Consider the following 16,540-nt stretch of genomic DNA (forward strand, 5'->3'; position numbering starts at 1 on the left):
GAATACACAAATGCCACAAAAATAACCCAAAGGCTGAAATAGCACATTTGTCAAGGAGCTAAAGAAAAAGAATGTCAATACATTTCTGTTTGTATTAAAGAAGCCAAGAAGTCATGAGTTTTTATTTAGTCATTAGGATGGCACTGAAATTGGCATTATTTGGTAATCCTAAAAATATTTTGAGCAAGGACAATTTGAGAAAGGGGAAAAATTAAAAATTGGGTGTGACACTGGCAGACCAGGTGCCAGCTCATGCCAAGGCCCCTAGGCCTCACTGAACACTGACAACCATAGCTGGAAACCAGTCTGGTTCAACTGTGTGTTAGCATTGGTAAAATAGATGTTAAGCTGATAAGAATGTGTTTAGTGTTTAGACTCAATGAAATGTTTGTAGGATGCTGCATGCATTCATCTCGCTTATATCATCTGTAGCCCATGGTAAAAAGTAATATTGAGTGTTTGCATTGTAAACCTCTGTAGTTGTGTAACTCACCAAATAGAAAAGAAGAATTAATTAATGTAAAGTGCTGGCGCTGTTCCATTGTGAAACATCAAAGGACAAAGGACTTTTGGTTGGTTAGGGACTATATAGAAAAGCTGGATGTGCACAAGTCCATGGGGCCGGACGAGTTGTATCCGAGAGTGCTGAAGGAATTGGCGGCTGTGATTGCAGAGCCATTGGCCATTATCTTTGAAAACTCGTGGCGAACCGGGGAAGTCCCGGATGACTGGAAAAAGGCTAATGTAGTGCCAATCTTTAAAAAAGGGAAGAAGGAGGATCCTGGGAACTACAGGCCAGTCAGCCTCACCTCAGTCCCTGGAAAAATCATGGAGCAGGTCCACAAAGAATCAATCCTGATGCACTTGCATGAGAGGAAAGTGATCAGGAACAGCCAGCATGGATTCACCAAGGGAAGGTCATGCCTGACTAATCTAATCGCCTTTTATGATGAGATTACTGGTTCTGTGGATGAAGGGAAAGCAGTGGATGTATTGTTTCTTGACTTTAGCAAAGCTTTTGACACGGTCTCCCACAGTATTCTTGTCACCAAGTTAAGGAAGTATGGGCTGGATGAATGCACTATAAGGTGGGTAGAAAGCTGGCTAGATTGTCGGGCTCAACGGGTAGTGATCAATGGCTCCATGTCTAGTTGGCAGCCGGTATCAAGTGGAGTGCCCCAAGGGTCGGTCCTGGGGCCGGTTTTGTTCAATATCTTCATAAATGATCTGGAGAATGGTGTGGATTGCACTCTCAGCAAATTTGCGGATGATACTAAACTGGGAGGAGTGGTAGATAGGCTGGAGGGCAGGGATAGGATACAGAGGGACCTAGACAAATTGGAGGATTGGGCCAAAAGAAATCTGATGAGGTTCAATAAGGATAAGTGCAGGGTCCTGCTCTTAGGATGGAAGAATCCAATGCACCGCTACAGACTAGGGACCGAATGGCTAGGCAGCAGTTCTGCGGAAAAGGACCTAGGGGTGACAGTGGACGAGAAGCTGGATATGAGTCAGCAGTGTGCCCTTGTTGCCAAGAAGGCCAATGGCATTTTGGGATGTATAAGTAGGGGCATAGCGAGCAGATCGAGGGACGTGATCGTTCCCCTCTATTCAACATTGGTGAGGCCTCATCCGGAGTACTGTGTCCAGTTTTGGGCCCCACACTACAAAAAGGATGTGGATAAATTGGAGAGAGTCCAGCAAAGGGCAACAAAAATGATTAGGGGTCTAGAACACATGACTTATGAGGAGAGGCTGAGGGAGCTGGGATTGTTTAGCCTGCAGAAGAGAAGAATGAGGGGGGATTTGATAGCTGCTTTCAACTACCTGAAAGGGGGTTCCAAAGAGGATGGGTCTAAACTGTTCTCAATGGTAGCAGATGACAGAACGAGGAGTAATGGTCTCAAGTTGCAGTGGGGGAGGTTTAGATTGGATATTAGGAAAACCTTTTTCACTAAGAGGGTGGTGAAACACTGGAATGCGTTACCTAGGGAGGTGGTAGAATCTCCTTCCTTAGAGGTTTTTAAGGTCAGGCTTGACAAAGCCCTGGCTGGGATGATTTAACTGGGAATTGGTCCTGCTTCAAGCAGGGGGTTGGACTAGATGACCTTCAGGGGTCCCTTCCAACCCTGATATTCTATGATTCATATTCTATGAAAGACTTTGTTGATTGCCTTTCCCCAACTCCCAGAAGAGGAGACAGGCACCAATACTTGTTCCATCAGTTTGAACTCTGAAGAAAGGGAATAAAAATCCCTGGCCAGACGAACTGTATTATGTTGCTTGGAATTTGGAGAGGGCAAAATTTCTAAGCATAAAGAAGGGATTACCAAGCTGCTTAGCCTGGGTTAGCTCTGAAGGACATAGAAAGCTTGCATATCACAGCAACTACTGTTACCTTTTGGAACCTGAGGCTTGGTTTACACTACAGAGTTAGATCGATAAGGCATCTTATGCCGACCTAAATCTGTAAGTGTCTACACTAAAATTTTGCTCCTGGTGACATAACTGTCCTGCTACGCTGACTTAGGCCATGTCTACCACTACCACTTATGTCAGCAAAACTTTTGTCGCGCAGGGTTGTGAAAAAACTCACCTCCTGAATGACCTAAGAAGTTTTGCTGGCATAAGTGGTAGTATGCACTGCACTATGTTGACGGGAGAGCTTTTCCCACCAACGTAGCTACCACTGCTGGGTGGTTTAATTATGTCAATGGGAGAGCTCTCTTCCGTTGGCATAGAGTAGCTACACAAGAGATCGTACAGTGACGCATATAGACATAGCCTTAATAACTCCACCTCCACCAGAGGCATAGAGTCAGTGTCGATGTAGTTAGGTCGGCGGAGTGTTAGTGTTGCTTACATTGACAGTTACTGGGTTTTAGAAGTCATCCCACAATACCCCACACTGACAGTGTAATCGGTACAAGTGCTCCTGGTGAGGAAGTGCACTGCTGACATAAGGAGCAAAGTGTAGACACGCAAAGTGTAGATGTAATCACTGTGTGATGCCATAAGTTAGGTTAACTTAGTTTTGTAGTGTAGACATGCCCTAAGACAATGACTCATTTGTGTGTGTATATTTACCTGCTTTAACCTTGTAAATCACTCTTATTTCTTTTTCTTAATAAGTCTTTAGTTAGTTTATTATAGGATTGGCTACAAGAATTGTCTTTGGTGAGAGATCTAAGGTACAGTTGAGCTGGGGGTAAGTCACTAGTCCTTTGGGACTGGAAGTAACCTGAATATTGTGATTTTGTTGGCATAAGGGACCATCTATCACAAAGATAGGGGGCAAGATAGACTGGAGTACCCAAGGGGACTGTCTGTGACTCCATATTAAGGCTGTTGTAGTGCTCGAGGAGTTCACACTTTATACTTGGTTGGTGAAATCTAAGTATAGAACACACAGCCAGTTTGGGGTTTGTGCCCTGCTTCTTCACAGTTTGTCCTGAGGTTGGCACTCACGGTCATGAGCCACTCTAGACAGCTTGACATAGGGAAATAAAGAAGTAGAGAAATATCGATGATAGAAAAGATGTACATTTAAGTCATAGGTGTCTGCTCTAGACAGTTTTTACAACTGCATTGTTCAGAAAGGTATCTTGCTTAAGTAGTTTCCTTCCAAGTGCACAGGAGATTGGGAACGATTGACCTGGTTTTATTACCCAAGCGTATTTTGAATGATTGTGTTCTACATAATGAAAAAAGAGCTGTACCTCTTTTTTCTCTCCTGGTAGAGTGAAGATTAGACATTTGTATTCTTTTATTAACAGGTAATTGAGGCAAGTATGCTAATTATAGCTCTTTGCAGGAAGATTAGATTTCACTTGAGAAAGTGTAGAAAATTAACTCAAAATAACAAAATGTACTTCAACCTTCAGACATGGAAAAGAACCTCTTTAATTGTGTATGTTTGGATGTGAGACACCTATATTAGTGTCAGACACATTTGTTTCTCAAATTAAGATGCACAGCTCATTAAAAGCAATAGGCTAGAACATTTCTGTACAGTTGGCATCTCATTAATGATGTGTTCAAGGAAAAGCATAATTCGCAATCATCTGACGTGTGTGGGGGTGTGTGTATGAATTGTGCATGAACCTCTCTGAAATACTTCGCATTTACACAGCATGTTTGGCATTTCCCTGTCTATTGTTTGGAAGGGACCCAATTTTACCTGATATTGAATGTCCTTAATTCCTGTTGCTGTCAGTGGGAATTAAAGACATGCAGCACCTCACAGAGGTGTGCTCGTCTTCTTGCAGGATCAGGCTTAAGGCTAGTTACATTTTTAAAGTTGCAAATATCAGGTCAAGTGGCAGACAAGGAAAACAGCTACTACCAGAAGAACTCACCATGCTTTGTGATTCAGTGGTTTGTCAAGTAGGTCTTCACCCCTTACCCCCATGCTGCTTTGATAACTAGGTCTGTGTAGTGTGTTTAGCATCTCACCATTCGCACTGGAAGCTGCTTTTCTCATTATTCCACCTACACCATTGATTTTAGTGGGAACTGACCTATGTGAGTTCAGTCCATATGTCTAAACCTGGGTCCCCATGCACTCCAAGCTCCTATCGACTTCATTGGGAGTTATGGGTGCATGGGGATTGGACTGACCCTATAATGAGCACATTTATTATGCTGACTGACTGAGAAGTTTTACAATTAAGCAAAACATTTAGATATTTCAATTGGCAAGTTAAATGTCTGCATTCCTTGCTGTTTTTTACAGTCACCTTTTAAAATGGTCTTATATGTTTCAGAACCGGAGCAAACGCCTTGGGAAAGTCCATGTTGTTCTTGGGAATAAACCATGTGATTTGGATTCTCTCATTTCTGCATTAACATATGCCTACTTCCTAGACAAGGTAAAAAGAAAAATGAGATCCTGACTTATTTGTTATAGATGTAATAATGTTCAGCAAATAAAAACATGCATGTACAAAATTAGGGTCTGATCCCCTGGCAGTCAAAGACAAGACTCCCGTTGAGTTAAGTGGGAGCAGATGGCAGCCCTTTATTATACAGAAGTAATGATCTAGAGATTATCTACATACAAGAGATGAATGGCAATAACGAAAACCCGAAGAACATGTTAATGCAATATAGGTGAAATTCATTGCCAGCACATGGCCTATTCATCGCTAAAAGCTGACTTAAGTGATGCATAGAACTCATGCAAATCCTAATCTTGTGCACAGGGTTGAGTTTCATCCTCAAATCTTTGATACAAATAACATATCCATTGTTATTCTTTTTGTTCAGTAGACTGTTGATTCACAGGAGACAGAGGACAGATTACTATTATTTACTTACTGCTTGTGTCACAGTTGCACCTACAAGACCCCTTTGTTCTAAGCACTGTATACATATGCATAGTAAAAGTCAGTCACCACAGAAAGTGAAATCTTGACCCCTCTGAAGTCAATGGAATTTTATGGGATCAGAATTTTTTCTCTTGACTTTAGTGGGATCACAATTTCACCAAGAGTAATTAAGTAACTTGTCCATGGTTATACAATATATGTGTCTTAGAGCTGGGAATTGAACTAAGATCTCCTGATTTTTAGTCAAACGGCTTAACCATGAGACCAAACCAAGTTTGAAAGGTAAACGTTGACTGCAGTTGATGGGGATTTAGGCACATGCTGAAAAAACAGAAATAGAATTTTTAGCAATTTCCCCCACTCATTTTTCCAACATCTCTCTTACAGCTACATAAAGAAGAATCAGCAAAGAGGAATTATCTGTGGGAAAATAAGGTTTACTGATGGGCAGAAATTCAGAAAAAATTGTCCCAATGAAAGTCAGTTATTCTTTTGCACCATTCTGACAGATACACATTCTCTTGTTACAGGTCAGTCCCCCGGATGTTCTATGCTTGCCCGTGCTGAACATACCAAGAAGAGAATTCAGCTACTACCCAGAAACAAGGTTTATTTTGGAAGAGTTGAATATCCCAGAATCATTCCATATCTTCCAAGATGAAATCAATTTGCATCAGCTGAACGATGAAGGGAAATTGTCTTTAACGCTTGTTAACAGCAACATGCTAGCAAGGTATAGTGTTCTGTGTACGATAAAGTGGCCATGCTAGATTGAGCTGTTTTAAAGGTTATATTTTAAGTAGTTTTAGGACTATAAATGCTGTCTTAACATTTTCTGTTCTATATCTGTAACACAATGTGGAATCACAGAAGAGACAGAAGACCCAACATTATTTTCCCTTCATTATGACCATTGAGTACAACATACTACACGTATTAGTCTAACAGATTTATTTGAGCACAAAAGCTTATGCTCAAATAAATTTGTTAGTCTCTAAGGTGCCACACGTACTCCTTTTCTTTTTGCGAATACAGACTAACACGGCTGCTACTCTGAAACGTATTAGTCGGTTTGTTTCACTTTTCTGATGGACCATTTTATGTATTTTACTAAAAGCCCTTGATGCACCTTCATAGATCTCAGTTTAGACACTATTGAATTAGATTTATTATCCCAGAGCTTTATATAAGGTCTGTAAACTGCAGGTCACACTGGAATCCATACAGGGTATCATCAAACAACTACATCCCTTACTCCATGGGGACCCCATCCTGAAGAATCTTTCCTGAACCTCCTCTTCTGGCTTTCAGACAACCCCCTAGCCTCTCAAAGGTCATCATCAGAAGCAAGTTCCCCACAGACCAGGACACACCAATTCAAAGTGGCACCAGACCCTGTCAGAACAACAAATGCAAAACCTGCAGACATATCTCCACTGCTACAATGATCAATGCCTCCCACAACACACCTGTCAAGTTCCATGAGTCCTACACATGCCTATCACATGTGTTATACTTCATCCAGTGCACTACGTGCCCCAGTAACAACTATGTGGTTGAAACCAGACAAACACTACGCTTTTGAATGAGCTCACACAGGAAAATGATAAAAGACAAAAACACCCTATCATCCTTGGGTGAAAATTTTCCCAAAGCAATCACTCTATATCTGACCTATCAGGCCTCATCTTCAAAGGAAACCTGCACAGCATTTTCAAAAGATAAGCCTGGAAACTTAAATTCATAACTTTGCTAGACACTAAAAATCATGGTCTTAATAAAGAGACTGGATTTAGGGGTTATTACAACAATCTGTAACCCACTAACCCTGCCCTCTTTTTTGTCCTATGACTACAGGGGTGTTAATGGGTCACTTCACTTTGAAAAGTCCCTTAGAATATGTGCTAACTACTTATGCTAAACCTTGTATTTAGCGGTGACATTCTAAAAGTACCTTTCCCAGACATGAGGAAGAGCTCTGTATAGCTCAACTGCTTGTCTCTCTCACCAATAGAAGTTGGTCCAGTAAAAGATATTATCTCACCCACCTTGTCTCTTACAAGCATTCAAGTCTGAGTACATACTAAATATCAAACAGTAGTTATTTTAAAGAAGCTAAGAATCTATCACTCTTCAATAGTGACTTAAGTTTAGGACATTGTGGTCAAGAAATTAATGAAAATTTTTTTTGTTGTTTCATTCACAGTAGAATTTGAATAAGAATGACTAGAGTGTAGCATTATGCCAGCAGCTGTTATTAAGTGATAGCTCTTTTTAAAAAATAATTTGTAGTATTAACAATAGCAAAATAACTGAAAAGGCTACACTGGTGTGTTTACAGATCAAATAATTAGAATTTTTTTAATTTGTATTTTTAAAAATTTTGTGTGATAGTGATGATAAAAGTTTGGAATCAGCTGTTGTCAAAGTCATCAATCCAGATGAGCGATGTGATGCCAACTTGGGGTTACAGGCGTCTTCTTCCTCTTTAGTAGTAAAAGAGATTCTTCAAGAGGCACCAGAGTTAATCACTCAGCAACTGGCTCATCTCCTTAGAGGTGAGAGATTACTCTTTTTATTAAATACTGAAAGGTTTAATGGAGTGTTGCTGAATTTGCTCATGCAGAAAGAGTGTGATCCATTCTTTGGTTAACAATCCCTTTAAAGACCACGGGAAGCTCCATAAAAGAAGCAGGGAGTAAAGAGTTTGTTAAAGAGTAACATTATATTTAATATTAAAAATGTGCATTTAAAAACAGGCATGAGGGGTCTTTACTGTATCACTAGAGAGGAATATTAAATGGAGCTATCTGCACATCAGTTGGGTAGATGGAATAGCTCTTATAGTTCTAACTTTGTTTCCAGTGACTGTGTGGTATTAGGAATAAAGATACTCTTACCCTGTCGTGGATAATGAATATGGATCAAGATCCCATGCTTGCATGTTAAAACTTCTAATCAAAGCCATGTTTATTTAATCTTGTTTTGGTGGTATAATGTGTAACTTTCATGATCTAAGAATGCCATAATCAAATTGCCATGACACTTTCTTCTCAGTTTGCCTCATTTGTGCACCACAGTATTAAGCAGTAGGGCTTCAGTATAGTCACAAATGTTTCTCAGTTTTTCTTTTTAGCTTGTTACATTTGCCATTATCTTCATTTTTGCAGTGTCACTGCTTTTAAATTTGTGATATCTGTTAGACAGAAAGCTGAAGCTGTAGAAGAACTGACGGTTGCCCATAAGTTAGTTATGTACTTTTATCATTCCCTCTTCAGAACATACTTTAAAAAATAACCAGTTTAAATTGTGAACTCATGCTTGCTAAATTTTCTTTTCTGAAAAATTAACGTAGACAAATGTCGCAACTCCAGTGCTGAATTTTTGCATACACCTAAGTATAAGAAAAGATATGAGTTTATTTTACTCTGTTCTGTACCTCATAACATGCCCTCCATCATGGTATCTGAAGTATTGAATTTACACGGAGAGACTACAAAAGTTTGTATTTTTATAAGGCTTTTTCATATTTTCATGAGGAAAGGGTGTTAGCTTTTAATACAGAATTTGGTCAAATCTCTATACATGTTTCATAACTAATGGTCCCCAGTAAAGCTGCCATTAAATATTTCGCAGTCTGCAAATCTCTGTAGAATAGCTCTATGGGAAACTCTGCCCTCAACTAACCAAGTAAGCATAATCATTTATCTTTGTGACAGAACCAAAAAAAAAAAAAAAGGCATTTGGGGGATTTATGTCAAGAGGCCTCTATGACAATGCAAAGTGACTGGAGCTAGTAGGATATTACTGATAATAACGCCTTTATGTAGTTCATTATTTAGAGGTAGAATTATAGCTTATTATTCAAACACTTCAAATATATTTGCTATAAAAGCTAAACATAGGCAAGATTTTTCTTTTAATGCAACCATAAGGGCCCAATCCTGCATATACTTGTTAATGTGTGTAGTGATTAGCACCATAATTAGTTCTGTTGAAATCAGGAGGATTATTCATGATTGTAAACAATATTATTTGATAGTAAGTGTTTGCGGAATTGGGCCCATGCCTAGTAGAATTACAGTTATCTATCATATTAATACAGCTTCAACAACCGATGAAGTGAGCTGTAGCTCACGAAAGCTTATGCTCAAATAAATTGGTTAGTCTCTAAGGTGCCACAAGTACTCCTTTTCTTTTTGCATGGTATCTAGTTATTCTGTTGATATCTAATGGTATAGAAAATAGTAAGGTACTGAATTAAACAGTATAATAAGCTCTGATGTGACTTTTAAAAAGTTTTTAGTAGTTAGGAGACCACATTTACAAATTCAGGAAAAATCAGTAAATACCAACATCTCTTAATTTTAATTTTTAATTTTAATTTTTAAATTTTAAGTCCAAGCTGTTAAGACTATAAATATTTACAGATAGTAGACCAAATTCTGTCCTTACAACTTACCCAAATCCTACATATGAAGGGTTTCTTCAGGTATGTTGGCAACAAGAAGAAAGCCAAGGAAAGTGTGGGCCCCTTACTGAATGAGGGAGGCAACCTAGTGACAGGGGATGTGGAAAAAGCTAATGTGCTCAATGCTTTTTTTTGCCTCTGTCTTCACTAACAAGGACAGCTCCCAGACTGCTGCGCTGGGCATCACAGCATGGGGAGTAGATGGCCAGCCCTCTGTGGAGAAAGAGGTGGTTAGGGACTATTTAGAAAATCTGGACGTGCACAAGTCCATGGGGCCAGACGAGTTGCGTCCGAGAGTGCTAAAGGAATTGGCGGCTGTGATTGCAGAGCCATTGGCCATTATCTTTGAAAACTCGTGGTGAACCGGGGAAGTCCCGGATGACTGGAAAAAGGCTAATGTAGTGCCAATCTTTAAAAAAGGGAAGAAGGAGGATTCTGGGAACTACAGGCCAGTCAGCCTCACCTCAGTCCCCGGAAAAATCATGGAGCAGGTCCTCAAGGAATCAATCCTGATGCACTTACATGAGAGGAAAGTGATCAGGAACAGTCAGCATGGATTCACCAAGGGAAGGTCATGCCTGACTAATCTAATCACCTTCTATGATGAGATTACTGGTTCTGTGGATGAAGGGAAAGCAGTGGATTTATTGTTTCTTGACTTTAGCAAAGCTTTTGACACGGTCTCCCACAGTATTCTTGTCAGCAAGTTAAAGAAGTATGGGCTGGATGAATGCACTATAAGGTGGGTAGAAAGCTGGCTAGATTGTCGGGCTCAACGGGTAGTGATCAATGGCTCCATGTCTAGTTGGCAGCCGGTATCAAGTGGAGTGCCCCTGGGGCCGGTTTTGTTCAATATCTTCATAAATGATCTGGAGGATGGTGTGGATTGCACTCTCAGCAAATTTGCGGATGATACTAAACTGGGAGGAGTGGTAGATACGCTGGAGGGCAGGGATGGGATACAGAGGGACCTAGACAAATTGGAGGATTGGGCCAAAAGAAATCTGATGAGGTTCAATAAGGATAAGTGCAGGGTCCTGCACTTCGGACGGAAGAACCCAATGCACCGCTACAGACTAGGGACCGAATGGCTAGGCAGCAGTTCTGCGGAAAAGGACCTAGGGGTGACAGTGGACGAGAAGCTGGATATGAGTCAGCAGTGTGCCCTTGTTGCCAAGAAGGCCAATGGCATTTTGGGATGTATAAGTAGGGGCATAGCGAGCAGATCGAGGGACGTGATCGTTCCTCTCTATTCGACATTGGTGAGGCCTCATCTGGAGTACTGTGTCCAGTTTTGGGCCCCACACTACAAGAAGGATGTGGATAAATTGGAGAGAGTCCAGCGAAGGGCAACAAAAATGATTAGGGGTCTGGAACACATGACTTATGAGGAGAGGCTGAGGGAGCTGGGATTGTTTAGCCTGCAGAAGAGAAGAATGAGGGGGGATTTGATAGCTGCTTTCAACTACCTGAGAGGTGGTTCCAGAGAGGATGGTTCTAGACTATTCTCAGTGGTAGAAAAGGACAGGACAAGGAGTAATGGTCTCAAGTTGCAGTGGGGGAGGTTTAGATTGGATATTAGGAAAACCTTTTTCACTAGGAGGGTGGTGAAACACTGGAATGCATTACCTAGGGAGGTGGTAGAATCTCCTTCCTTAGAAGTTTTTAAGGTCAGGCTTGACAAAGCCCTGGCTGGGATGATTTAATTGGAGATTGGTCCTGCTTTGAGCAGGGGGTTGGACTAGATGACCTCCTGAGGTCCCTTCCAACCCTGATATTCTGTGATTCTATGATTCTATATGCAGCTGTACTGTTATAAGAGTCTTGCCTTTTGCAAGAGGACTGTTAAATTCTGGGATCTCAAATCACTGTTGGGAGCAGCCATGGAGAACAAGGCAACCAATTACAGTACTGGAAATGTAGAAAAATTCCCACTCATATACAGATACCAAAATGATTTGCTCTTCATGGCCATTCTGACTTTGTAGCTACCAGCAGAGGACCATATTCTGGGGTGAAGAATAGCTGTTTTGTACTGCACCGCCAGTGGATATATGCTGTAAGGCTGACATATCTCACTCTAGCATGATTGCTCCAGGGCATAGGTGATATTCCAGTGGCATAAAGCCAGTATAGAAGTACCGATACTAGTATTCCTCCCTTTTAATACTATCTGTAGCGTAAAATAATTGTATAATTTACATGGAGCAATTTTTGTTGGTGTTTAGGTTCGGAGAGCTAACGTGAAAGTCAAAGTGCTATGAATTTGGATTTGATTTCATAAAATTGCTGAGCGGAGATAATCAGCACTGAAGTCAATGGGAGCTTTAACATTTATTTTAGTGGGCACTGATTCAGGCCTTTAGGATGTATGGGGGGGTGATATTGCAATCCTTAGCAACATGATTCAAATGCCTAGGTTTAGAGATATCTTTTCAGTTGTGCTGCACCAGCTGTAACAGTTTCATTAGGTGCCATCTCAACAGACTTCTTTGGAATTCTGAAACTTTGGCTCACAGTATTTATTAATTTTAATAATAGCTGAAAGTATTTAAAAATACTCTGTGTACTATTATAAGTTTGAACAAATTAGACATGCTTTTGAATGGAAAAAAAGGGAGAAGGGAAGAAAAGGCATATCCATGCAAAACTTAACATCATTAATGTAGGCAGTATTATTATTTAAGGTCTTTTTTAAGCTGTATGCTTTCCTGATATCTTTGTCTCTTCTTCAGACACACTGTGAGTTAATTCTACCCTTGGGCCTTAATCAGAATCTGCTCCAAGAGTCAAAGTACTGCACAATCATATCTGCCTTAAGTCAGTGCTTGTTCTGACTCTGGATTTGAGCCAGAAGCAAACGATTATAAAATCTGCCAGAGTCTTGGGCCTGTATTACTTTATTTCCCCAGAGATGTTTACTAGGGGACTGTTGCCAAACTCAAGATCCATTACATTGCTGAATCATTACATTTTTTGTTGGAGCCAGCTGGCAAGGAGTGATTCAAAAAACTGATTGTCGTGTACCTTGAGTCAGTGCATTCTTGAAAATGCCTCCTTCTGTTTATTTGTATAAGGACTTGAAGGATGCCAGAAGATGCAGATTGCAACACGTAAATACTAGCAGTTTTCATACCAAGATGAACAACAATATTTATAGATACTGAATTTGATTTTTCTGGAGATGAACGGAAGCATTAATACCTTTCAGTGCGGTGCTGGTGCAGTTCAGCTTTCAAAATTAGTTTGTTATTTTAGCAACTCACAACAGGTCCTTTTTGGGAGTTTGGGAAAGGTGCCAGCATTTATCAGATGCATGATTCACACTTTTCTTAAATGGTCATGAAGTCCAAGTGAATTGCATCCCTTTATTATACATATAGTATGAGAGAGAAAGGGGAACATTTTCAGCTTCACCAAACAATGATTTTTTGGCTTGATAAGATGTTTTTCCTACTGTGTCTAGAAACAAAGCATTTTCCAGAAGGCAAATATTTTTTCCACCAAGATTGTGTAGCATTTCAGCTAGGAATTTTTTTTTTTTTAACTGCTGATCATCAATGAGGGCTGCTTTTTTGCTCTATGTACAGTTTTCATGAAATGTTGCTTCTTTTCCCACCTCCCTACCATCCGTTCTTTTTCATCTTAAAGATCAAAACCTAGGTGAAAAAGGGAGGCATCTGTATTTTCATTGCATTATTCTTTTCAGCCACAAACTTATCATGCAGGAGATGCCTGTGCTGTTTTTAATGTTTTCCCAAAACAACTTCTGCCTTCATTAGATCATGTTTAATATTAATGCAGAGCAATTGCTTTTGGCAAAAGTGGTACTTCTGAACTGCTTTGAGAAAAGAATAAAATGCCCATCATTTTTTTAAAGCAGCATAGCATATTATCCATTGTCCTCTCTCCTCACCCCACCCCCAAAACCCAGTAATGCAGTGTGATGCACATGGTAAGTAATATCAACCCTTGGATTATATATTGTATTTTCTTTTGTTTGTGTGTGTCAGTAGACAGAAGAGCTTCTGGAGTCCTTTCAGGAATCCAATGGGAGTTGCACTAGCTCTCAGTAAAAACAAGTTGTTGGCAGGAGGTGTTCCTAGCTGATGGATCTCCTTTACAACAGAGACTTAAAAGAGTACATGACTAAATGGACTGCTGACCTGACTCAGTCTGGGAAAGTGGTAATGAAAGTGATATACTGGTGTCCCACTGAGCCCACCCGTTCCACCAGCCTCACCCTGTCCCGCAGTGCCAGGCCCTCAAGCCTCCTCGAGCACACACACACACAGGTAGGGCCACACCCAGTTGCAAAAGACACAAACACTGAGATCAGCTCTGCGTGGGAAGACTCAGCTTGGAGATTGCTCAGTACTCCAGTGCACACTACCTCTGGAGTATAAACCCAAAATTATATTGTCTTGCCCTGCCCAGAAATGTGTACAGCGTAAGCTCATGAAAATCGCCCCCTCCCTCAATGTGGAGGAAGACAAGCGCAGCTTTTTGCCCCCTACCCCCATTATGAATTGTACAAACTGGATTTTAGAAAACAAAGCAAGTTTATTAACTACAAAGGATAGATTTTAAGTGATCACAAGGGATAGCAAACAGCTCAAAGCAGATTACTGAGCAAATAAAACAAACACACAAACTAAGCTCAATACACTAAAGAAACTGGTTACAAGTAGTAATTTCTCACCCTAAATGTTATTTTAGGCATTTCTTTAACAGGCCAGACACCTTTTCTAGTCCGGGCTCAGCTCTTCTTTCCCCCTCAGTCCTTGTTTCTTAGATCTTCTCAACAGTCATCCTGGATGGAGAGTCAGTGAAGGAGCCCTGATTAACTCTTGCTTCCCTGCCTTAAATAGGATTTACATAGGGCGGGAATCCTTCGTTTCCCAGTTTGGTCTCCACGCCTTTTGTGGAAAAATACTAGTAGGTCAAGATGGGGTCCAGTACCAGGTGACATAATCACCTGACCCTGCAGTGTCAAAGCAGCATCCCAGGAAGCTTCTCAGGAAGATGGGAAATTAGCATCTTCAAAGTCTTATTGCCCTTCCTAATGGCCCTTCCAGGCTGATTGCCTTCTGTCTGGTGGGCATTCCCCACGTGCTAACACTTCAGTAATTTATACACAGTCAATATTTCTAACTTCAGATATAGAAATGATAAATGCATACAAATAGGATAATCAGAGTCAGTACATCATAACCTTTCCAATGATACCTCACATGACCCATCTTGCATAAAACACATTTTAGTTATGCCATATTCATATCATAATATTTCTATGAAGAATATGGGGCGTACATGCCACAGTGTTCTTAGCTGATGGATCTCCTTTACAACAGATACTTAAAAGAGTACATGACTTAAATGGACTGCTGATCTGACTCAGTCTGGGAAAGTGGTAATGAAAGCATGCCTAGGATGAAGAGAAATGAGGTGAGGCAGTGTTACTTAGGACAAACTCTGAGTTCGTTTTTCTAAACTATGTGGGATCTTAAACCCCATAAAGAAATTGAGGGCTCCATATCCCACTAATATGCAGGGATTTTGTGTGTATGTCCCATTAATGCTAACAAGCACAATGTATACATTGAAGGAAGAATACACCCGTGTTGACATTGGGAATTGCAGATGTTTCTATATTAGTTTGAGAAGACTCTTTCTCTCTCTTCCTTTTTTCTTAGCAGAAGCATTAAACAACAGAATGCCTACGACAAAAAAGCTTTTAGAATTGGGTGCCTGTTTGATTAATTACTCCATTAATGCTATAAGGCCTACATTTCATGTTGGGATGAAAATGCTTGTTCCCCTTAAAACCCAAAGTGGGTTTCCTATCAGAAAGTTTTGCACACAGCCAGACTATGTCAAGTTGCAACTCTTGAGAGGAACCTAGCAATCAAGAGTACAAGGCTGCTTTCAAATAGCCAGGTGAAATGCATATCTGTACTCTTTCTTGCACCCATGTTCAAACTCTGATTTTAAAATATGCAATAACTCACACGTGTGTATCCTAGTGAGGGTCTGATCAAATTCTAAGAGAGCTTTCCCAATGGAAATTCACAAGAACATATCATACCAGTGAAAACCAGATACAGGGACATAGCAGTATAGAGTTATCTTCAAACAATCCTTTGAGCTCTTTTGATTTGGGAGGTAAAGGTAAAAACGTTTAGAAACATTAGAACTCCCTGTTTTAAAATATATTTATAAGGATTGGCAGATTAATTTAAACTAGCTTCGTGAATGTTCAGAAAATCATTTTTACAATGCTCTATAATAAAACTGTTCTTGAACTGAAAAATGGAATTGTCACTGGTAAGAATTTTTATTATGAAGATTCGTTCTGATTTAAGGGGCTTGATTCTTCTTTCCCTCACACCTGTCCATATTAGGAATAACTTAGTTAAAGTCAAGTGAGTTATGCCAGTATAAGGCTGGTGTGAGATTTTAGAATCCAGCTGCCATAGTGTCTTGGGGTTAGATCTTCAAAAGCCCCTAGCTCACATTGATGTCAGTGGGCATTGGGGCCTATTATCTTGAAAATCTGGGCCCTAGATTTTCATTTACCTGAACTCCACTATTCATGTAAAAGAAACAGAAATTGACTGTGTGAGACACACACACACAAAATATTTTGCTCAAATTCTGAGAATCAAATTTTATTTTTCTTTTACTGTTTCTGTATTGCCTTTGCCTTCAGCATTTTTTTAGAATTACATAATTCTGC

General features: G+C 40.2%; 1 protein-coding gene across 1 annotated transcript in view; it reads left to right on the plus strand.

Moving 5' to 3' along the window:
- PRUNE2 (prune homolog 2 with BCH domain) overlaps nt 1-16,540 on the plus strand; it is a 186,042-nt gene that overhangs the window by 39,821 nt on the left and 129,681 nt on the right. The window contains exons 2-4 of the mRNA XM_073345112.2: nt 4,767-4,871; nt 5,861-6,063; nt 7,725-7,888. Of these exons, the coding sequence (XP_073201213.1) occupies nt 4,767-4,871; nt 5,861-6,063; nt 7,725-7,888 (472 nt within the window). The remainder of the gene's footprint in view (nt 1-4,766; nt 4,872-5,860; nt 6,064-7,724; nt 7,889-16,540) is intronic.

The sequence above is a fragment of the Lepidochelys kempii genome, chromosome 5 (genome assembly GCF_965140285.1).
Source record: "Lepidochelys kempii isolate rLepKem1 chromosome 5, rLepKem1.hap1, whole genome shotgun sequence".
NCBI lineage: Eukaryota > Metazoa > Chordata > Testudines > Cheloniidae > Lepidochelys > Lepidochelys kempii.